The following is a 25214-nucleotide window of genomic DNA, read 5'->3' on the forward strand; positions in this document are numbered from 1 at the left end:
TTTTCAACTTATGATGAGCTTATCAGGATGTAACTCTATGGTAAGCCTAGGAGCATCTATACTCAACCAAAGCTCTTTAACACAGTAAGTATTAAGACAGAAGAGAGAGGCCAGGCAGAGTAGTCAGCACTGGGAAAAACACTATGGCTTTTGTCCAGGTTAGCACTAGAATACGGCTTCCTGGGTGTTCCTGGGATGTCTTCCTTAACTGCTTATCTAACAGTACAATTTTTTAAAGTTTGTTTCCCTTTCCTCAGGAGATACCCAACTAAACAATCAAACTAACAGTTTGAATGATGTTGGATTAGGAAGCGTTGGAAAGGTGGGCAAGGAGAAGTACAAGAGAAGAGAAGAAAATGAACGAAATAAACCAAATCCCTTTGATATGTATTAAACATATCACTATTGATTAAACTAAGCACTACACAACATAAGACACAGCTATAAAATGGAAAGCTTGGACAGGTGTGGTGGCTCATACCTGTAATCCTAGCACTTTGGGAGGCTGAGATGGGAGGATTACTTGAGGCCAGGAGTTCAAGACCAGCCTGGTCAACATAGTGAGACCCCATCTCTATTTTATTTATTTTTTGAGATGGAAGTCTCGCTCTGTGGCCCAGACTACAGTGTAATGGCACCAATCTCTCTCACTACAACAGCTGCCTCCCAGGTTCAAGCGATTCTCCTATTTCAGCCTCCCGAGTAGCTGGGATTACAGGCATGTGCCACCACATCCAGCTAATTTTTGTGTTTTTAGTAGAGACAGGGTTTCACCATGTTGGCCAGGCTGGTCTTGAACTCCTGACCTCAGGTGATCCACCCGCCTCGGCCTCCCAAAATGCTGAGATTACAGGTGTCAGCCCCCATCTCTATTTAAAAAAAAAAAAAAAAGAAGGCTTAATTACCCGAGGGATCATTTCCGGTTGTCTGATCCTGAATTTTTCCTTGTTGCTTTAAAATAAAGATGAAAAACATGTTGTTATTTCTCAATCCCATTTCCCAATGACATACCTGCCATTTATGCAGTTACTAAGATACTCTGAACTCTGCTTCTATTTCAATATAATTGGCAGTAAGCCCTTTGGGAAATACTTTCTACCTTTTATCTCAGTAGCACCCTAATTTCAGCCTGAATTTTTCCATCCTCACTGGTATAAACTGCAGATCTTTGGTGTTTTTTTCTCCACTAAGACCAGATAACTCAGTCCAGAATCACAGGCTTTTGAACTAGAACATCACATAGGTTTTTGTTTTTTTTTTTTTGAGAGGGAGTCTTGCCCAGGCTGGAATGTAGTGGTGCAATCTCGGCTCAATGCAACCTCTGCCTCCTGGGTTCAAGCAATTCTCCTGCCGCAGCCTCCCGAGTAGCTGGGATTACAGGTGTCCACCACCACGCCTGGCTGATTTTTGTATTTTTCGTAGAGACAGGGTTTCACCATGTTGGCCAGGCTGGTCTCGAACTTCTGATCCACCCACCTCAGCCTCCCAAAGTGCTGGGATTACAGACGTGAGCCACCATGCCCGGTCTTCTTCCTTTTTTTTGAGACAGAGTCTCACTCTGTCGCCCAGGCTAGAGTGCAGTGGTGTGCTCAGCTCACTGCAACCTCTGCCTCCTGGGTTCCAGTGATTCTCCTGCCTCAGCCTCCTGAGTAGCTGGGATTACAGCACGCACCACCACACCCAGCTAATTTTTGTATTTTTAGTACAGATGGGGTGTCACCATGTTGGCCAGGCTGGTATCAAATTCCTGACCTCAAGTGATCCACCCACCTCAGTCTCACAAAGTGCTGGGGTTACAGGTGTGAGCCACCGCACCGGGCCCACAGAGGTTTCTATACTTCCAGTACTATTGCTGGATTTCATTAAAGAATAGTACACTACGAATCAAAGCCATCTGAAAGGCTCTTCATAACTTGGCCTTCTGTGTGTGGTAGATCAGCCTGAAGTCTCCATTGGCTGACTATCCTTATTCGGCATCTGTCCCACTTCCATTTTCTTTTTTTTTTTTTTTTTAAGACAGAGTCTTGCTCTTGTTGCCCAAGCTGGAGTGCAGTGGCGCGATCTTGGCTCACTGCAACCTCTGCCCCCCGGGTTCAAACGATTCTCCTGCCTTAGCCTCCCAAGTAGCTGGGATTACAGGCACCCGCCACCACACCCGGCTAATTTTTTGTATTTTTAGTAGAGACGGGGTTTCACCACGTTGGCCAAGCTGGTCTCGAACTCCTGACCTCAGGTGATCCACCTGCCTCAACCTCCCAAAGTGCCACATCCATTTTCCATTATTCCCATTCACATACTCTAGTTAAACTGAGCAAATGTTTGTTCCCTGTACATTCTCATCATACCCATCCTTCAAGGCCTATTACAAAAATGACCTCCTTCATGACGTTTTCTGATCTATTTCTGCTCTCCCACTCACGAGACAGAACCACTCTCCCTATGAGCTTTCTTATAGCACTGGACCAGAGCTTCTATGGCACTCACCAACACATAACTGGTAAAATTCATGTCTCACCTCTTCTGTTACACCTTCTCTATAAGCTTGAATGGGGGAATATTCATTAATGATCCCTCTACATACAGCTCAAAACAGCAGACTGCTCTTACACAAAACATCTGGCACATATGGCAGCAATAAGCATGAAAGAAACAGCAGGTATCCACAGCATAAGTTTTTGCTTTTAAAGCCCTTGATATTACGCACTCCACATTATAAACTTTTTCAATTACACATGCTTTACCTTGGAGAAGCATCAAACAATGTTGCCAAGGCATCACTGTTCGTGATCTGGGCATTATTACCCACCATACATCAATACAACACTCACGTCTTTTTGTAGGTTTTTTCATAAGTGGGATGTACCAAATCCTCATCTTCAGGTTCTTCTGGAACCTCACAATTTCTATTCAGAAAAATCACATAGGAATAACATGTCACCAGCGCCTATTCATACATTGTGAACAGTACTTTCCGTCTTTCCAAAAAGGGTACTACCAACTCTATGGTACCTGAACTGTGGGTCAGGGTTATTGGAGCAATACCATTTTTCAGGAAGTTGATCCATCCCATCAGGTAATTTCCGCCACTTTAGACAGGCATCACACTGAACCCATGTCTGATCAGGACGCTTCCTGTCCCAAAACAAGAACAAAATATTAACACAGAAATATGGACTCTAAATACTTCATCAGATGTTCCATGTCATTTCTACCACAAGACGCCGTTATTTAATTCCTTTCCTAAAAATTATGACGTAACTCTTTCAAAATTAGGCTGGGTGCGATGGCTCATGCCTATAATCCCAGGAGTTAGAAACCAGCCTGGACAACATGGTGAAACCCCGTCTCTACAAAAAACACAAAGATTAACTGGGCGTGGTAATGCACACCTGCGGTCCCTGCTACTTGGGAGGCTGAGGTGGGAGGATTGCTTGAGCCCAGGAGGCAGAGGTTGCAATCATGCTACTGAGCTCCAGCCAAGGCCACAGAGAAAGACCCTGTCAAAAAAAAAAAAAAAAAAAAAAAAAAAAGGAAAGGAAAGGAAAGGAAAAAGGAAAAAAAGAAAAAGGAAAAGAAAGGAAAAGAAAAGAGAAAAGGCAAGGCAAGGCACGGTGGCTCATGGCTCTTGCCTATAATTTGGGAGGCTAAAGCAGGAGGGCTGCTTGGGCCCAAGAGTTTGGGACCAGCCTGGGCAACACAGTGAGACCCTGTCTCTACAAGATATTTTTTAGAAATACATTTTAAAAACAACTATTTTGAGCTGGGTGTGGTGGCAAACACCTTAGTCTCAGATACTCAGGAGGCTGAGGTTGGAGAATCGCTTGAGCACAGGAGTATGAGGCCAGCCTGGGCAACATAGTTAGACCCCATCTCTCAAAAAATAAAACATAACCATTTTGGTTACCTTCAAAAGATTAAAAGTCACAAGCCAATGTGAACAATGTGACTTAAATGTCTTAATAGCATTGAATTTTTTCTATAATAACTTGATATTTCAAATGCCTTGCCCTGAACTTTATGTTTAGTGTCTACAATGTTAAATCTACAATATATTGCATTTATTAGCATAATAAATCACTTAAGTCCAGAAAACAGAATTCTGTTGTTATAATTTAAGTAACTTTAAATAAGACACTTTTGCCCTCTTACTTCTGAATAACTAAAATTAGTATACTTTTAGTTTACAAAATGCTTTCATATTTTTCTCATTTAAAAATCAAGGCTGGGTGCGGTGGCTCATGCCTGTAATCCCAGCACTTTGGGAGGCTGAGGCAGGTGGATCACGAGGTCAGGAGATCGAGACTACCCTGGCCAACACGGTGAAATCCTGTCTCTACTAAAAATACAAATTAGCCGTGCGTGGTGGCAGGTTCCTGTAGTCCCAGCTACTCAGGAGGCTGAGGCAGGAGAATGGCATGAACTCAGGAGGCAGAGCTTGCAGTGAGCCAAGATTGTGCCACTGCACTCCAGCCTGGTTGACAAAGTGAGCTTCCACCTCAAAAAAAAAAAAAAATTCCTGTAAAGAACTTGTATATATTCTTTTTTTTTTTTAATTATTTTTTGTTTCTACTTTATTTATTTATTTTTTTAAGAGATAGGTCTTACCACGTTGCCCAGGCTGGTCTCCAACCCCTGAGTTCAAGCAATCCTTCTGCCTTGGCCTCCCAAAGTACTGGGATTACAGGTGTGACCCACTGGATACAGCCTATGTAGACTTATTTTACACATGAAAACTTCACCTTAATGTCAACAGCTTTTTAAATCTAGTTTTATTTCATTTTATTTTTTTTTTTTTTGAGACAGAGTTTCACTCTTTTCACCTAGGCTGGAGTGCAATGGTGCAATCTCAGCTCATTGCAATCTCTGCCTCTGGGTTCAAGTTATTCTCCTGCCTCAGCCTCCCAAGTAGCTGGGACTACAGGCGTGCGCCACCATGCCTGGCTAGTTTTTGTATTTTCAGTAGAGACGGGGTTTCACCATGTTGATCAGGCGGGTCTCAAACTCCAGACCTCAAGTGATCCGCCCACCTCGGTTGGCCTCCCAAAGTGCTGGGATTACAGATGTGAGCCACCGTACCTGGCCTGCTTTTTAAATCTAGCTTTGAAAAAGCATTTAGATATTTATTAAAAACTTCAAAACAGGATGAGCACAGTGGCTCACACCTGTAATCCCAGCACTTTGGGAGGCCAAGGCAGGCAGATCACCTGAGGTCAGGAGTTCAAGACCAGCCTGGCCAACATGGTGAAACTCTGTCTCTACTAAAAATACAAAAATTAGCCAGGCGTGGTGGCGCATGCCTGTAGTCCCAGCTCCTCGGGAGGCTGAGGCAGGAGAATTGCTTGAACCTGGGAGGTGGAGGTTGAAGTCAGCTGAGATTACGCCACTGCACTTCAGCCTGGGTGACAGAGTGAGACTCCATTTCAAAAAAAAAAAAAAAAACACCCCAACAAACCAACCAAACAAATCCAAAACTTCAAAACAATCTAGAGGTTTATAAGGCATAACTTTATAAACTCGTCTCAGGAAATTACCACTGTTAATTTTTAAAATACTAGCAGAAATTTTCTACGCTTATGAAGTACGCATGTGTATACTGACACGTTAAAAAAATACAAGCTGGGCACGGTGGCTCATGCCTATAATCCCAGCACTTTGGGTGGGAGGATCACCTGAACCCAGGACATTGAGACCAGCCTGGGCAACACAGTGAGACCCACCTGTATAAAACTTCTTTTAAATATAAAAAAATTGAAAAGTACGACAGGAAGTCTACACACTGAGCTACATCTTTCTTGTTTTTCATTATATATCTGGGTTATCTTTGTAATAATGTATAAATTATGAATAATATGTATAATGTATAAATTATGTATAATAATGTAAAAGAACACACAGATAAAGAACACACAGATACTGTTCATTCATTCATTTATAGGACTGTTATCCTGTGATGTGTTACTAAGTAACTGTCAGGCATATTATTTAATTCATATAATTCGAGGAGGCAAATGCTCTTAATGTTCCCATTTTATACACAAGAAAATGGAGGCTTACAAGAGGCCAAGTAATATGTTCAATATCACATGGCTACTTAAGCAGAATGAGAATATGAACTCAAGTGGGGTTTCAGCCCCATCATCCTAATGATACACTAAACCAGTGTTTTTCAAACTATTATATAATCCATCCATAGCATCTTAAAATGAAATAACATTAACATGCATCACATATGGGTAAACATTGTTTTATGAATGTTTTGTGTGCATGTCTACAGGTTTACGTTCTATTCACTGATTTTGCAGCGTGCTAATTCATGTTGCAGAATTTACTCCTTACTATGAGTTACAGTCCTAAGTTTGTGAAACATTGTACAATCCCTTTACTCTCTAATACCACATCTTGATATCTAAGTGAAATGATATTTTTTAAAAATGTACTTACTGTATATCTTCAACTGGCAAATTTAGAGGATATTCTGTATTTTTCTTCACTTTCATTTCATTCCAGTAATCATTCAGCTTTTCTCCTAGTGCTGTTATTGTAAGTCTTAAAAAGTAAATCATAAAATCAATTCAAGAAAAATATTCTTTTCAAACATAAGATAAATCATAAATAATCTAGTAATGAGTACATAGCCACTGTGAAGAGAAAAAACTCCAAAACATATAGTTAATAAAGAACATTCAAGGTACAGGTGACCCTTGAACAACACAGGTTTGAACTGCACTTATATACAATTTTCTTTCAATAAATTAGAAAAATTTTTAGAGAGTTATAACAATTTGAAAAAAACTTCCAAGAACTGCATTGCCCAGAAATATCCAAAAAATTAAGAATAAGTTAGGTATGTCATGAATGCATAAAACATGCAAATACTAGTCTATTTTATCATTTACTACCATAAAATATACACAAAGCTATTTAAAAAGTTAAAATTTATCAAGACTTAAGCATATACAGACTGTAGGTGGTTTCATTTGCAGTCAAGAGAAATGTAAACAAAGATGCAGTCTTAAATTATAACTGCATAAGATTAATTATAGTACATACAATATTATTATAGCAATTTCATAGCCACCTCCTGTTGCTATTTTGGTGGGCTCAAGTTTTTTATTTGCTTCAAGTGCCTTATGACATGCTTATCTCCATGTAAGCATCTCCAAGAAATTTTGTATTGCAGTAAAAATCGTTCAGTGCAATACTGTAAACCTTGAATAACACCACAGGACCCACACAAACTGCCACTAGTGATGCTAGTTGTTTTCCCAAGAAGCAAAGTCATAATACAAGAAAAAGTATAAACTGCTTGATATGTGGGTTGAGCCGCCTGAGTAGCTGGGGCTACAGGCACTCGCCACCGCGCCTGGCTAATTTTTTTTTTTTTTTTTTTTAATTTTTTGTAGAGACACGGTATTGCTTTTTTGCCCAGGCTGCTCTTGAACTCCTGGCCTCAAGCTATTCTTGTCTCAGCCTCCCAAAGTGCTGGGATTACAGGGATGAGCCACCATGCCCAGCCTGTTTGAACAGGTTTTTAATGCAAACAAAAGTACTCTATTCTGGGGAAAAATGCCACAAAGAACACTTATTAGCAAAAAAGAGGAGCGTAAACCAGGATTTAAGTCCAAGAAGGGACAGGCTAACTCTACTGCTTTGTGCAAATGTAGTCAGGTTTATCATCAGGACTGCATTATCTATAAAGATGCTAACCCTCAAGCCTTGAAGAGAAAAGACAAACACCAGCTGCTAGTCTTTTGGTTGCACAAGCAGAAGGCCTGGATGAGAAATCCTTTTTCTGACTGGGTCCACTGATGCTTTGTTCCTGAAGTCAGGAATTAACTTGCCAGTAAAGGACTGCCTTTTACAGCTCTTTCGATATTGGACAAGGTACTCTGGCCACCCATAACCCCATGAGTTCAACACCAAAGGCATCCAAGTGGTCTACTTGTCCCGAAACACAACGTCTCTAATTCAGCCTCTGGATAACAAGGGGGGGTCATAAGATCTTTAAGGCTCATTACACACAGCAAGACTACGGAAAAGATTGTTAACGCTGTGGAAGACAATTCCCACAGAGAAAACATCATGAAAGTCTAGAATAACGATACCACTGAAGATGCCACTATTAGTACAGAAAAAGCTGTGAAAGCAATCAAGCTCAAAACAATAAATTCCTGCTGTGTCCACATGTTGTGCATGACTTCACAGTATTTATAAGATAGCCAATTGAGGAAATCATCAGAGAGATTGTGGATATACAGGAAAAAAAAAGGTAGAGGGCAAAAAGTTTCAAGATATGGATGTTGCAGGAATTCAAGAGCAAACAGACACCACACCTGAGGAAATCAATGGAAGCCTACTTGATGGAGATGAGTGTTTCTGAACCAGTGTTAGACAGTGAGGAAGAAGACAGAAGAAGCAGTGCCCAGACAACAAACTGACATTAGACAATCCGGCAGTTGGGTTCCAATTATTCAAGACTGCTTCTGACTTCTTTTACAACATGGACACTTCTATGATACAGGCACTGAAACTGAAGCAGACAGTGGAAGAAGGATTGGTACTGTACAGAGCTATTTTTACAAAAATAAAAATGCACTGGGCACGGTGGCTCACGCCTGTAATCCCAGCACTTTGGGAGACAGAAGCAGGTGGATCACAAGGTCAGGAGTTCAGGACGAGCCTGGCCAATATGGGGAAACCCCATCTCTACTAAATATACAAAAATTAGCCGGGTGTGATGGCGCGTGCCCGTAGTCCCGACTACTCAGGAGGCTGAGGCAGAAGAATCGCTTGAACCTGGGAGGCGGAGGTTGCAGTGAGCCACGATGTGGGCAACAAAGCAAGACTCTGTCTCAAAAAAAAAAAAAAAAAAAAAGAAAAGAAAGAAAGAAAACAAAAATGGAAAAAAGTCAGACGGAAATTACAGTGTATAAAAATTAAACTGAGTGTGCCTGCCTCTCCTTCCACCTCTTCTCGTGCCATGGCAAAACCAATCCCCCTTCTTCCTCAGCCTACTCAACATGAAGACTACGAGGATGAAGACATATAAACCACTTCCACTTAATGAACAGTAAATATATTTCTCTTCCTTATGATTTTGTTTTTGGTTTTCTTTTTTCTTTTTTGAGACAGGGTCTCGCTCTGTCACCCAGTCTAGGGTGCAATGGCGTGACTTAGGCTCACTGCAACCTCCACCTCCTGGGTTCAAGTGATTCTCCTGCCTCAGTCTCCCAAGCAGCTGGGATTACAGGTGCCCACCACCATGTCCGGCTAATTTTTTTATTTTTAGTAGAGATGGGACCGGGGGTGGTGGATCACACCTGTAATCCCAGCACTTTGGGAGGCTGAGGTGGCCGGATCACCTAAGGTCAGGAGTTAGAGACCACCCTGGCCAACGTGGCAAAACTCTGTCTTTATTTAAAAAAAAAAAAAAAAACAAAAATTAGCTGGGCTTGGTGGCAGGCGCCTGTAATCCCAGCTACTTGGGAGGCTAAGATAGGGAGAATCGCTTGAACCCAGGAGGCGGAGGTTGCAATGAGCTGAGATTGCACCACTGCACTCCAGACTGGATGACAGAGCAAGACTCCATCTCAGAAAAAAATAAGTAAAATAGTAGAGATGGGGTTTCACCATGTTAGCCAGGCTGGTCTCGAACTCCTGATCTCAAGTGATCTACCTGCCTCAGCCTCCCAAAGTGCTGGGATTGTGGTTCCCTGGTGGTCTAGTGGCTAGGATTCAGTACTTTCCAAAGGGCTGGGATTACAGATGTGAGCCACCACACTGGCCTGAGCCATGGCACCCGGCCATGATTTTCTAATAACATTTTTTCATTAGCTTATTTTAAGAATACAGTATCTATTTAACATACGAAATACATGTTAATAGATGGTTTTCTTTTTTTTTTTTTTTTTTTAGCGAAAAGGTCTTGCTCTGTCACCCTGGCTAGAAAGCAGTGGCACTATCACAGCTCACTGCAGCTTCAAATTCCTAGGCTCACATCATCATTCTGCCTCGAGCATCCTGGGTAGCTGGGACTACAGATGTGTGCCACCATCCCCAGCTTAATCAACTATTTATGTTATCAGTAAGGCTTCCATTCAACAGCAGGCTCTTAAGGTTTTGGGGAGTTATACGTCGATCTTTGACTGAGGGGTAGTCAGTCCCCCTAATCCCTGTGCTGTTCAAGGGTAAATGGTACTTAACATTGTCAACTACCAGTACAAGCTGAACATCCCAAATCCAAAAATCCAAATTGCTCCAAATCTGAAACTTTTTGAGTGCCAACATGATACCCAAAGGAAATGCTCATGAAAGCACCTTGAATTTCAGATTTTCAGATTTGCAATGCTCAACCAGTAGGTATAATGCAAACATTCCAAAATACAAAAAAATCCAAACCAAAACACTTCCGGTCTCAAAGATTTCAGATAAGGATACTCGACCTGTAATAGAGCTTTATGTCTTCCTTTTCAACCCGCCCCACCCCTCCTTTTTTTTTTTTTTTTTTTTTTTGGCCTTATTACATTAGTTATTTCCTCAAGAACATTTAGTGAAGAGCTGATATCCTTAACTCTCCCACCCTTCTAGGGAAAGCTATCACTGTTCCCCAGTAGTAATGTAGTTTGCTGTGTGTGTAAATACTCTGTTATTATGCCCTTTGATTCAGTTTTTGTAGGTGTTCTTTTTAAAAATAATCGCAAGTGCTTTTTCTCTATCTATGTAGATGACCACAAGAGCTTTCTCTTATTTAACATCAATATGATGAACTATACTCATTTCTTACATTAAAACCACCCATGTTGTCTTAGAACACAGCCCACTTGGTTTTAATGGTATTATTCTTTTAGCATGTACTGGATAGTATTTACCAATATTTTAATTAAGACTTTTAATTCTGTGATAAGAGATTGACATAAATTTCCTTTCCTGTACTCTTGAGCTTACTATCAAGATTATGTGGTTTCATAAAGCCTTTGACTACTGTGAACAGTGCTGCAATAAACATGAGAGTGCAGGTATCTCTTCAAATATACTGATTTTCTTTCTTTTGGATATATATCCAGCCATGTGATTGTTCAATCATATGGTAATTCTATTATTAGTTTTCTTGAGGGACCTCCATCCTATTCTCCATAGCAACTATACTAATTTACTTTCCCACTAATAGCGTACGAGGGTTCCCCTTTTTCCACATCCTTGTCAGCATCCATTAATGAATAAATGAATAAAGAAACTATGGTACATACACACAATGGAATATTATCCAACCACAAAAATGCTGTCATTTGTAATGACATGGATATAAATGGATATACCTGGAGGACATTCAGTGAAGTAAGTCAGGTATAGAAAGACAAATATCTCATGTTCTCATTCATATCTGAGAGCTAAAAAATACTGACCTCAGGATATGGGACAGGTAGTGGGGAGAGGGAAATAAAGAGGGGCTAGCTAATGAGTATAAAAATACAGTTAATTAGAAGGAATAAGATCCAGTATTTGGTAGCACAATAGGACAACTGGGCCAGGCACGGTGGCTCACACCCATAATCCCAGCATTTTGGGAGGCCGAGGCAGGCGGATCACAAGGTCAAGAGATCGAGACCATCGTGATCAAAATAGTAAACCCCATCTCTACCAAAAATACAGAAAATTAGCTGGGTATGGTGGTGCGTGCTTGTAGTCCCAGCTACTCGGGAGGCTGAGGCAGGAGAATCGCTTGAATCCGAGAGGCAGAGGTTGCAATGAGCCAAGATCTAGGGGCCACTGCACTCCAGCCTGGTGACAGAGTGAGACTCAGTCTCAAAAAAAAAAAAAAAAAAGAGGACAACCATAGTTAACAATAACATCTTATATATATATATTTCAAAGTAACTAGAAGAGTAAAATTGGAATGTTCCTAACACAAAATACGGCAACTGCTTGAGGTGATGAATATCCCAGTAACCCTAACTTGACCATTACATGTTGTATGCTTGTATCAAAATATCACATGTATTCCATACAAATGAACTATTATGTATTGTTTTAAATCGTTTTTTTAAATAAAAAGACTGATGCCACTTCTTCCTTAAATGTCTGAATTTAGTACGTGGGAAGTATTCTAAAAACTGATTCAATTTCAAAGGAATGTGTCCACATCATCTAAAATGGAGAAAATTTATTTGTGCTATCTGCTTAATGTTTCATGTCTGAAGGCTCTGCAGTAATTTCTTTTTCATTTCTAATATTGACGATTTGTATTTTCTACTCTTTTTCCTTAATCAGTCTTGACAAATGCTTATAGACTTTATTAGTCCTACCAAAGAACCAAAACTTTTTGGATTTTTCTTTTTTTTTTGAGGCAGGGTGGCTTCCGTCAACCGGGCGGGAATGCAGTGACACAATCACGGCTCAATGCAGCCTCAATCTCCTGAGCTCAAGTGATCCTCCCACCTCATTTTTTTATTTTCTGTAGAGATAAGCTCTCACTATGTTGCCCAGGCTGGTCTCAAACTCCTCAGCTCAAGCGATCCTCCTGCATTGGCCTACTAAAGTGCTGGGATTACAGATGTAAGCCACTGTACCTGGCCTTTTTTTTCCTGAGACGGCAGGATCTCACTCTGTCATCAGGTTGGAGTACTGTGGCGCCATCTTGGCTCACTGCACACTCCACCTTCCCAGGCTCAAACGATCCTCCCACCTCAGCCTCCTGAGTAGCTGGGACCACAGACACGTGCCACCACACCTGGCTAATTTTTTGTATTTTTGGTAGAGACAGGATTTTGCCATGTTGCCCACGCTGGTCTCAAACTTCTGAGCTCAGGCAATTTGCCCACCTTTGGGCCCCCTTAGTGCTAGGATTATAGGAATGAGCCACCGCACCCAGCTGACTTTTTTGGTTGAGTCAGTTACCAATTTATTGTCTCTAGGCTCCAAATCCAGCCAAAGTTCTGGTACTCTGTTACTATTTTGCTAGGGCCCAGTGACCTCCCAGAGGAGCTTCGGCTGTGCCCATCAGGCCATGCTTTGCCCACCAGCAGTCTTCTGCTAGCTCCAACAACATAAGCCTCCCTCTACAGACCAGCTCCAACCTATCCACACACCCTATGTCAACCAGAGACCACGTCTATAGGCCAGCATTGGCCAGGCCCTCTATTTACCTATTTAAATTATTGACTTCTTTTTAAAGTTTATTTTCAAAATACTTGCATAACTTCTCTTAAGCTAAATGTTTTGCCATCTTTGTGGATTTTTTATTTTAATTACAAAATTATAATTACATTATTGAACTTTAAGAAAATGGGTAGGTAAGGGACTTACATAGAAAACTAATATAACCATCTCCCATTCTAGGAATTGTAACCTACACCATCACAAGTAGTATATTCAAACCTTTCTTTACTAATAAGGTATTTCTGAGATTCGCAGAAAATAGAGTAGTTCCTGCTTTCTTGGTAATCCATTTCCTAGGAACCTCAGTCAATAATTTAAATAGGTAACATACCTGTATTCATTAGTATAGTCGAAATCTTGTTTATTATGAGTTGGCTTAAGGAAATTACACTCTATAATTCCAACCACTCCAACACCCATGTTGTTTGCCTGAAAAAATAAAATGAAATCAGCATTTTAAGCATAAGACATGATGCTCAAAATAATTACCCTTAAAGAATAATAGTTTGTATATTTTCCTATATTTTATCTTGTATGATTCTCATCACATTTATTTTTATTTTTATTTGTTTTTATTTTTTGAGACAGTCTCATTCGGTCACCCAGGCTGCAGTGCAGTGACATAATCTTGGCTCACTGCAAGAGCCAAGAGACCTCCCAAGCTCAAGTGACTCTCGTTGCCTCAGCCTCCCGAGTAGCTGGAAGTACAGGCGCGCACCACCAAACCCAGCTAATTTTTCTATTTTTAGCAGAGACGGGGTTTCACCATGGCTAGTCTCCAACTCCTGACCTCAAGCAATCCACCAGCCTCGGCCTCCCAAAGTGCTGGCATTACAGGCATCAGCCACCATGCCCAGCCAATTCTCATCAAATTTAGACTGAAAAAAACATTTAGACAAGTATTAACATCCCCAATTTTATACAAGAGAAAAAGGACTACCTGCCAGGCGCGATGGCTCACGCCCGTAATCCCAGCACTTTGGGAGGCTGAGGTGGGCAGATCACCTGAGGTCAGGAGTTCGAGAACAGCCTGGCCAACATGGTGAAATCCCATCTCTACTAAAAATACAAAAAATTAGCCGGGCGTGGTGGCATGCACCTGTAATCCCAGCTACTCAGGAGGCTGAGGCAGGAGAATTGCTTCAACCTAGGAGGCGGAGGTTGCAGTGAGCCGAGATCATGCCATTGCACTCCAGCCTGGGCAACAAGAGTGAAACTCCATCTTTCAAAGAGACAAAAAAAAAAGAAAAGAGGACTATCTCTACTAGGATACAATTTCTTAGAGAACAGAAACCACAAATAGTTCATCCTGATCTTGTAGTGACTAGCAAAGGCTCTGAAAGGCAATATTCCATACGTTTGTGAGATAAAAGTTAAAGTCATTTACCCAAAGTTAGGTATCCAGTTACTAACAATGAAGTAAAAACCTAGGTTGGTTAAATTAGTTATTTTTTAAATCTGCTAGCTAAAATGTTGAACTCAAAGTATATGAGTCATCTTCTGATTATCTACATATGACTAACAAGTATATTTTGTTCATGATTGTAGCTATACTTCTTAGCCTATGAAGAAAAAAAGTAAAATAATGTGTAACTCATAAAATGAAATTTTTTATAAACACAACTATAGACCAAACCATACAACTAATCCTAATTCTGCTCTATTAAAAACCATCAAGGTTCACCATTTCAGACTATTTTTAAACTACAGCAATAACAAGATCCTTCAATTTGTGGTTCTTATCCATCTTCCCTCCAGCCTTATCCTGTCTCTCTCATTCCTCTGTTCTCCACTTAAAATATGGTCCAGCCACATCAAATTACTCCCTTTATGATGTCATACTCTCAGAAGCCTCTTTCTCTGCCTTTGCACATGTTGTCTCTGCCTGGAAAGCCCTTCCAGACTTTGCAGCACAGTGAAGTCAACTGAGACTCATCTCAATCAACACTTTCTCTAAGAAGCCTTTTCTGATGCTTCCAAGGATGTTCCACAGTCCCCTCACAAAACTGAGCTTTGAGGGCATCCTCTGTATTTTATCAACTTTTTATGCTCAGCACCCAGCACAGCAAATCACAATGGGTTTTTGATACTTATTTAATGTTTACTGAATCCACAGAATGCAAATACTAGGCCCAGTCCATCATCTGGTAAAGACAAACATTGTAATTTAGCTGTAACAGCCTATTTTTACAAGGTTGAGCTTAACTAGGAAATATACACAGTGCAAATTTAACTCAGTTGGGAAAATGGGCTATGTATCTTGGTTAAGTCAGATTCATAGGTGATAAAAGAAAAAAATTTACATGCTGTGGTAGACATAAAGTTCATTTACTTCTGCAAATATGCTATATTTGGGCTCATGCCATGTAAAGTAGGTGAAGCAGAGTCAGAACCCCTGTTAAGTGGTATTCAAGGTGAATCCGCATTGGTATACTGTGTAGATCTCACATCATTCTACCAAAAACTCAGAATAAAGTAAGATAAAGAATTATCACCAAAATCTTAAAAATATGCAATGGATCCATATCCAAATGCAGTCAAATGATGTATTTGTGTCTAAGATCCACGCTGCTATGTCTTAAGCAAGTCGCTTCATCTATTTGTTATTAGCCCCAATTTCTTTTTTTGTTTTTTTTTTTAAGAGACAGGGTCTCACTCTGTTGCCCAGGCTGAAGTACAGGGTTAAAATCATAGCTCAGTGCAGCCTCAAACTCCAGGGATCAAGCACTCTCCCACCTCAGCCTCCCAAATAACTGAGACTACAAGGACGTACAACCACACCTGGCTAATTTGTTTTTGTTGTTTTGTAGAGACAATGGTTTTTTGTTTGTTTGTTTGAGATAGGGCCTCACCCTGTTGCCTAGACTGAAAAGCAGAGGCACAATTTTGGCTCACTACAGCCTCAACTTCTTGGGCTCAAGCAATCCTCCCACCTCAACCTCCTGAGTAGCTGGCACCACAGGCATGCACCACCAGGCCCAGCTAATTTTTGTATTTTTTTTGTACAGACAGGGTTTTGCCCCATTGCCCAGGCTGGTCTTGAACTCCTGGGCTCAAGCAATCCCCCAGCCTAGACCTCTCAAATATGCTGCGATTACAGGTGTGAGGCACCATACTCAGCTGAGGTAGAGACTTGGTATGCTGCCCAAGCTGGTCTTGAAGCACTGGCCTCAAGCAATCCTCCTACCTCAGCCACATGAAGCACTAGGATTACAGGAATGAGCCACTGTGCCTGGTCCCCAACTTCCTTATGCATAAAATAGGGATAAAAGAAATATTCTGTCCCCACCTCAGGGCTGTTCAGGATCCAATACAAAATTAATATAGTAGGCTGGGCGCATTGGCTCAGGCCTGTAATCCAAGCATGTTGAGAGGCCGAGGTGGGTGGATCACTTGAGGTCAGGAGTTTGAGGCCAGCCTGGTCGACATGGTAAAGCTCTGTCTCTACTAAAAATACAAAATTTGGCCTGGCGTGGTGGCACACGCCAGTAGTCCCAGCTACTTGGGAGGCTGAGGCCCAAGAATCGCTTGAACCAGGGAGGTGGAGGTTGCAGTTAGCTGAGATCACACCACTGCACTCCAGCCTGGGTGACAGAGTGAGACTCCATCTCAAAAAATAAACAAACAAATAAATAAAAGAAATCAAGGTGCTGGCATGCACCTGTAGTCACAGCTACTCAGGAGGTTAAGGTGCGAGGATCAGTTGAACATGGGAGTCGGAGGTTGCAGTGAGCCAAAATTGCACCACTGCACTCCAGCCAGGCAGAGTCTCTCAAAAAATAAAAATAAAGCCAGGCACGGTGGCTCACACCTGTAATCTCAGCACTTTGGGAGGCTGAGACGGGTGGATCACCTGAGGTCAGGAGTTTGGGACAAGCCTGTCTCTATAAAATACAAAACAATTGGTGAGTGGTGGTCTTGTAATCCAGAATTTGGAGGTGAGGCAGGCAGTCACCAGGTCAGAGTCAAGACCATGTGGCCGACATAGTGAATCGTCTATAAAATACAAAATTAGCCGGGATGGCTGCAGTCCAGTATTGAAGGTGAGGAGGAATTGTTGAACCAGAGGGAGGTGCAGTGACGGGTATTGCCATGATCCAGCCTGGGGACACAAGATCTGTCTCAAAAAAAAAAAAAAAAAAAAAAAACAGGTGGTGGATCTGTAGTCCAATATTGGAGGTGAAGCAGAGTGAATGTGGCAGTGAGTTTAGCCGAGACTGTGCCACTGCACTGAAGCCTGGGCAAGAGTGAGACTCCGTCTCAAAAAAAAAGGAAGGGAAAGGAAAGGAGAGGGCAGGGGAGGAGAGGGGAGGGGAGTTAATAAAAGTTCAAATACCATAGTGTTATTTTTTACAAATTTACATTAAAAAGCTATAGGCGAAAGGTACAATAAAATCATTTAACATTTGACTCAAGAGCGTATATTATCCTAACTTTTATGGAAAATAGACATTTTCTTTTCAAATAAAAAATAAAGCTTACCCTTAACTGACATCCAACTTTTTCATAAGCTTTGATGAGTCTATTTCTGTGATACATCATTATCCCATAATGATCTTTATTTCTGCAGTTGAATCCAAAGGTAATTCTCACTGTTTTAGACTTAAAATATTAAGGTAAATTTTGAACACAACACCTCACTCAGTTCAAATCATCCTTTCTATTTCATTACTTGGTAAGTCCAAAAGCACACAAAGGAGGGCAAAGCTAGAGCAGAGTAGAATCCCTATCAGCATATAAGGGGAAAGAGGCAAAAGAGAATACACCTGACTAACATATCTCTATAAGGAATCATAAAAAGAAAAAGGATACTAAAAATTTGGGTCGATAAACATCACGTTCGATGTAGGCAAGACTCTTCGAAACCAGCTGTGTCTTCACTTTCTGTCCACGTAGGATGATCTGCATTCTTGGCTTTAGATATAATATACTGCAATAAGCCTGGAAAATAACATAACAAGAAGTTAGTTATCTACAGGTTTGTTCACTATTACTTAGACATGGATTTACACAGAAGCTCTCCTATTAACTTGATAAAAGACCAATTAACTCTTCAATAAACAGGCTACAAAGCTGTATGTTATTCTGATTTGGTTATTTTTCATTAAAAATAAGCTCAATATACCGCAGCCAGTAAAAATGACTTGCAGAATACAATCAACTGATCTATACAGACACTGATATATTTATTACTGAGTGAAAAAGATTACAAAACAGCACGTATGGTATGATCATATTTTAATTTTTAAAAATGTATATATGTACAAAAAGGTACATTTTCTGATTTTTCTGTCAAGTACGGAGGTGGAGGCTGCAGTGAGCCGAGATCACACCACTGCACTCCAGTGTGGGGGACAGAGGGAGACCCCCCACCTCAGAAAAAAAAGATTCAACACAAAACTAAAACTTAAACATTTCTCCTACTTTTCCTGACTCTTATTTTCAAAAGAAGTGGTGCTTTGTGTCATTTAAAAAACACTGTATTTTGTAGTGTACTAAAACCATACCATCTTCTCTGGCTGCCTCTGAATTTGTTTCATACTTGAGTAAGACTTTTTCAACACTAGGAACACATTAGGATACATCAAGAAATAGTAAGTATCTGCTATTTACTATTTTAGTAAATAGTAATACTGCTATTTACTATTACTAATAATGTAATTGCTAAGACCTTAGTAAAAATTACATGAAAAATCTGTAAATGACAAATACATCCACAGCTTGGGATTAGAGAACAGTATCAACATAAGAAATAAAGCAAAAAGTGGCCAGGTGAGGTGGCTCATGCCTGTAATCCCAGCACTTTGGGAGGCTGAGGTGGGCGGATCACGAGGTCAGGAGTTCAAGACAAGCCTGGCTAACATAGTGAAACCCTGTCTCTACTAAAAATACAAAAATTAGCCAGGCAGGGTGGCGCATGCTTGTAGTCCTGGCTACTCAGGAGGCTGTGCCAGAAGAATCTCTTGAATCCAGGAGCTGGAGGTTATGGTGAGCCGAGATCACGCCACTGCACTCCAGCCTGGGCAACAGAGTGAGACTCTGTCTCACAAAAAAAAAAAAAAAAAAAAAAGCAAGCAAGCAAAAAGTTAGTATCACATGTCTTTATCAAAACAACTAAAAAGCTTGATATTGGCCAGGCACGGTGGTTCATGCCTGTAATCCCAACACTTTGTGAGGCTGAGGCAGGCAGATCACCTGAGGTCGGGAGTTCAAGACCAGCCTGGCCAACATGGTGAAACCCTGTCTCTACTAAAAATGCAAAATTAGCCGGGCATGGTGGCGCATGCCTGTAATCCTAGCTACTTGGGAGGCTGAGGCAGGAGAATCTCTTGAACCCAGGAGGCAGAGGTTGCGGTGAGCCAAGATCATGCCATTGCACTCCAGCCTGGGCAACAAGAACAAAACTCCGTCTCAAACAAACAAACAAAAAACCTTGATATTAATTTATCGACATTGTTACATCAAGATATTAATTTCTCCAATCTTTTCTTTATTTTTATTTTTTGAGATGGAGTTTCGCTCTTGTTGCCCAGGCTGGATGGAGTGCAATGGTGCGGTGTTGGCTCACCACAACCTCCGCCTCCTGGGTTCAAGGGATTCTCCTGCCTCAGCCTCCTGAGCAGCTGGGATTACAGGCTCCCGCAACCGTGCCCAGCTAATTTTTCTATTTTTAGTAGAGACAGGGTTTCACCATGTTGGCCAGGCTGGTCTCCAACTCCTGACCTCAGGTGATCCACCCGTCTCTGCCTCCCAAAGTGCTGGGATTACAGGTGTTAGCCACTGTGCCTAGCCCATTTCTTTAAACAGATACTCATTTTGACCAGGTGCGGTGGCTCACACCTGTAATCCCAGCACTTTGGGAGGCTGAGGCAGGTGGATCGCTTGAGACCAACAGTTTGAGACTAGCCTGGACAACATGGTGAAACGCTTTCTCTACCAAAAATACAAAAAAATAGCGGGGTGTGGTGGCACATGCCTGTAGTCCCAGCTACTCAGGAGGCTGAGGTGGAAGGATTGCTTGGGGCCAGGAGGCAGAGGCTGCAGTGAGCTGAGATCTCACCGCTGCACTCCAGCCTGGGTGAGAGAGTGACACCCAAAGACGTAATCTCCAAAAAGAAAAACAAAAAACAAAAATCTCACTTCTAAAAGGAAAATCCTAGAGGCATTTATCACAAAATTATATTAATGTACCTTATCTATCTATAGTCTATAATTTATTGCTTTAGGAGGACAATTAAGGTATGCATTCTAGAATACGTTAAATGTTTTTGTGTGTGTGACGGCGTCTCACTCTGTCGCCCAGGCTGGAGTGCAGTGGTGCAATCTCGGCTCACTGCAACCTCTGTGCCCCCACTGCCCCACCTCCAGATTCAAGCAATTCTCCTGCCTCAGCCTCCCGAGTAGCTGGGATTACAGGTGCCTGCCACCGCACCCAACTAATTTTTGTATTTTTAGTAGAGACGGGGTTTCACCATCTTGGCCAGGCTGGTCTTGAACTACTGACCTTGTGATCCACCCACCTTGGCCACCCAAAGTGCTGGGATTACAGGTGTGAACCACCGCACACGGGCAAATACGTTAAAATTTAATAAGACTTTGAATTTGTTGTTTTTTGAATTGATTAGTCTGGCCACCATATACTGATTAATATACTGATTCTAATAAGATAATAACGTCAGCATATAGTAAAAACTACAAGCATTGTTAGGCCTGATGACTTCATAATTTAAAAAGGGTTTCCAAACAAATAAATCAACCAGTGTGCTAATTCAGTTTAACTAAATTTTTTTGTGTGTGTGATAAAGTCTCACTCTGTTGCCCAGGCTGAGTGGGCCAGGGAAAATCATGTCTGAGATACTTTCATTCAGAGAGCACTGGCAGCCTTTCTATCACAAGCAGGTAACATGACCTCTCCTAACACTACCATGATTCAATGATTTTCTCACTTCCACAAAGAGAGCTGAATACATACCCTCAGGGAATAGTCACTCTCAGGGGCAATCTGGTCCATCCTTTCCTGCTTCTTGTACCCCTTCTTCCCTGTTATCTCATCTAAATCCTCAGGAATTCTGATATCATATTTATCCTTTTCAAAATCGAACTCTGTTGCATTTTTGTAGCTGTAAAAATAATTTTTAGAAAGAACCAAAATTTAACTTCACAGCAAGATAAGCAAGCAAACACTGTTAAGTCATTAAAAAGGTAAGCCAATAAATAAACCTACACATGGTGCACGTCAGTCGGGGGTTGGGGGTGCAAAGGCAAGAGAAAAAGAAAGAAAACGGATCCTGGAAGATGTGGAGAAACTGGAACACTCATACACTGCTGGTAGGAAAACACTCAGGAAAACAGTCTGGCATTTCTAAGAAAATAAAACGCAAGTACTATATGATACAGCAATTACACTTCTGGATATTTATTTCAGAAAAATGAAGACTATATTCCCACAAAACCGTGTAAACAAATGTTTACAGCTTTATTTGTAATATCCAAAAACTATAAACCCAGATGTCTTGAATAGGTAAACACACTGGGTTCCATACCTACAATGAAATACTACTCAGAAAGAAAAAGGTGCAAACTGGCTGGGTGCGGTGGCTCACACCTGTAACCCTACCACTTTGGGAGGCTGAGGTGTGTGGATCACCTGAGGTCAGAAGTTCAAGACCAGCCTGGTCAATATGGCAAAACCCTGTCTCTACTAAAAATACCAAAATTAGCTGGGCATGGTGGTGGGTGCCTATAATCCCAGCTACTTGGGAGGCTGAGGCAGCAGAATCGCTTGAACCCAGTGGGTGGAGGTTGCAGTGAGCCGAGATGGCGCTACTTCACTCCACCCTGGGGGAAAGAGGAAAACTCCATCACAAAAAAAAAGAAAAAAAAAAAAGAAAAAGAAAAAGGTGCAAACTATACATACAAGAACCTGGAAAACGCCAGAGAGTTATGCTAAGTGAAAAAAGTCAAATCCAAAAGGTTTCCATGTTGTTTATGTAATATTCTTAAAATGGCAAAATTATAGAAATAGAGAACAGATTAGAGGTTGCTAGGGATTAAGGAGGAAGTGGGGTTATGAGGGAAGTGGGTATGGCTATAAAAGGGCAACAATGAGGGATTCCTGTGATGACTAAAGTGTCCTGCATCTTGACTGTATCAATGTCAAAATCCTGTCAATATCAATAGTACTACTGTACTATTTTTTTTTTTTTTTTTTTTTTGAGACGGAGTCTCGCTCTTTCGCCCAGGCTGGAGTGCAGTGGTGCTATCTCGGCTCACTGCAAGCTCCGCCTCCCAGGTTCACACCATTCTCCTGCCTCAGCCTCCTTAGTAGCTGGGACTACAGGTGCCCGCCACTGCGTCCGGCTAATTTTTTGTATTTTTAGTAGAGACGGGGTTTTACCGTGTTAGCCAGGATGGTCTCGATCTCCTGACCTCATGATCCACCCGCCTCGGCCTCCCAAAGTGCTGGGATTACAGGCGTGAGCCACTGCGCCCGGCTGTACTATAGTTTTGTTAGATGTTGCCACCAGGGGAAACTGAATGAAGTGTACCTAAGATCTCTGTATTACTTCTTACAACTACACATGAATCTACAATTACCTCAGAAAGTATAATTGAAAAAAATCCTCCAGGAGAAGGAGGGGTAGGGAAGTGAAAGCAAGAAAAACGAATTCAGGTATCAGAATAGCACAAGTTTTTTCAGTTCTTTAGGCTTATCACTACCTGTGCTTTATTCCTGTGATTCAGTATGTTTTAGATCTTTCAGTATTAGACATTAGTCTTAAATTTTAAAATTTATTTGCAAAGGATTTTATCCTCACAAAGATAAAGGATTATAAATTTTAGCAACACAAAAATCTCACCTATATTACTTTTCTCATCAGGTGCTACATCACTTTTAGTTTTAAGTAATGGACACAATGAAGAAAGATTTATCCTCCTAAATTTGTCTTCTCATTGCTTTTTTTCTTTTTTTTTTTTTTTTTTGAGAAGAGGGGGTGGAATAAATGAGAGAGAATAGAGTGCTAATGGAGACCGAATGGCAGGGATATAAATTTTTTTTTTTTTTTTTTGGCCAGGCGTGGTGGCTCACGCCTGTAATCCCAGCACTTTGGGAGGCCGAAGCGGGTGGATCACCTGAGGTCAGGAGTTCTAGACCAGCCTGGCCAACATGGTGAAACCTCGTCTCAACTAAAATACAAAAATTAGTCAGGCGTGGTGGCAGGCGCCTGCAATCCCAGCTACTCGGGGCGCTGAAGCAGGAGAATCACTTAAACCCAGGCGGCGGAGGTTGCATCAGCTGAGATTGCGCCATCGCATTCCAGCCTGGGGGACAAGAGTGAGACTTTGTCTCAAAAAAAAAAAAAGGAAAAATTTTTTTAACAATATGAAAATATCTCAAATTGAAGCTGAAATGGCCTCTATAACATATCCTGGGAAAAGACAAATCAGTAACTACACCAAAAAATGAGTACCTTTCCATGTATTTCTACTGTGTGTAACGAGAGATGAATATAACGACACCAACCTGCACATACACTTTACTTCCCAAACGGTCAACATCTATGTCCACATTTACCTTCTAAGATTCCAAATGATGATCCTCGTCCCCTTCTTGCCCATAATAGCATCAAGTTCTGCCAGTAACTTCTGTTCCGTGGAAAACAGAGAATGTTCCAGAATTGCAGCAAGGCTGGCTTTTGATTCTGCTAAATTAATCATCTGTCGTATATCATAAGTTAAAGACTCAGACTGATAACATATTTTTCATAATTACAATATGAAAACCAACTCTATAAACTTAAATAACAGAAAAGCTATTTGTAAATAATTTTATAAGGTTTTTTTGTGAGATAGGGTCTCACTATTGCTTAGGCTAGAGTGCAGTAACATGATCAAGGCTAACTGCAGCCTAGCTGGGACCACAGGCACCCACCATCACGACCAGCTAATTTTTAATTTTTTTTTGTAGAGATAGATAGGGTCTCCTTACGTTGCTTGGGCTGGTCTCGAAATTCTGGGCTCAAGCAATCCTTCTGTCTTGGCCTCCCAAAGTGGTGGAATTTCAGGCATCAGCCACCGAGCTCGGCCTATTTTCTAAGTTTTAACATGGCGGTTTGATTCAAACGAACATCAAGAAGAATAAAAAATGAGCAGGTTATTATTCCTAACTAACTTCTTTCCAATATTCCAACGTGTTCATACGAAAGGCATTTTCCTCAAGTTATCCTGCCTTTCGTGGTCACTAGTCAAATTTTCAAGCCAGACCATAAAGTCTTACTAGTCTACAATAACCCTGAAGTAAAGAGAAGAGCCATGGGAAGTTTAACATAAAATGTTGAGTATTTCCATAGTAGGATTCCAACAGAGAAGAGAAAGGGACAAACCCTTAGCCTCAGGTGTAGGGTAAATGCAGAGGACAGAGGTAAGAAATGGAATAGGTGTTATTCAAAGGGAATAATTTGGAAGAAGGCAAAAACATAGAATGTTTCCAAATTATTTCTTCAGTTTCTCCACAGCTTTTATTTCACAACCAAAAGGATATGGTGCTTGTTGAATGCCACTATTGGAACAACAACATGCTCCGCTTTTATGACTTCCAAGTAGGTCTGAGACAAAAGGCCCACGCTCATGCTTTCTCCATTTTTGGTAAAAACGATTGCGTCTTTACCCAGACGCATAGAACCCGACTTGAAGCCATTTCCATATAATCCAACCGGGACATGACCATTCATGGTGACTTTGTCACTGAAGCCGAAGCTAAGAAGAAAATAAAGATTTTTAAAAATAAATACCTATAATAAAAAATAAATAAATAAATACCTATAATCTTTTTTTAAAAATTCATTAATTGTAATATCAAGTAAAAAGCCTGGGTTCAAATACTGGCCTCACCCTTCCTAGCTGTATAATCTTAGGCAGATTACTTTTTTGTTGTTGTTGATTTTTTATGTATTGGGCAGATTACTTTTAATGTATCTTGACATGTTTTCCCAGCTCTGAAATGAAGGAAACCAAATCTACATTACAGGGGAGAAAAAGGATCACAAGTACTAACATGG

General features: G+C 41.0%; 1 protein-coding gene across 2 annotated transcripts in view; it reads right to left on the reverse strand.

The window, feature by feature from the left end:
- MORC3 (MORC family CW-type zinc finger 3) overlaps positions 1–25214 on the reverse strand; it is a 55195-nt gene that overhangs the window by 13514 nt on the left and 16467 nt on the right. For both annotated transcript variants that reach the window (XM_032174370.2, XM_032174371.2), the window contains 10 exons: positions 24698–24912; positions 23732–23879; positions 21128–21275; positions 17968–18096; positions 17638–17757; positions 13487–13584; positions 6442–6546; positions 3010–3132; positions 2829–2903; positions 906–951 (listed from right to left, as the gene is read on the reverse strand). In XM_032174370.2, the coding sequence (XP_032030261.1) occupies positions 906–951; positions 2829–2903; positions 3010–3132; positions 6442–6546; positions 13487–13584; positions 17638–17757; positions 17968–18096; positions 21128–21275; positions 23732–23879; positions 24698–24912 (1207 nt within the window). The remainder of the gene's footprint in view (positions 1–905; positions 952–2828; positions 2904–3009; positions 3133–6441; positions 6547–13486; positions 13585–17637; positions 17758–17967; positions 18097–21127; positions 21276–23731; positions 23880–24697; positions 24913–25214) is intronic.

Source organism: Hylobates moloch, unplaced genomic scaffold (genome assembly GCF_009828535.3).
Source record: "Hylobates moloch isolate HMO894 unplaced genomic scaffold, HMol_V3 SCAFFOLD_14, whole genome shotgun sequence".
Lineage (NCBI taxonomy): Eukaryota > Metazoa > Chordata > Mammalia > Primates > Hylobatidae > Hylobates > Hylobates moloch.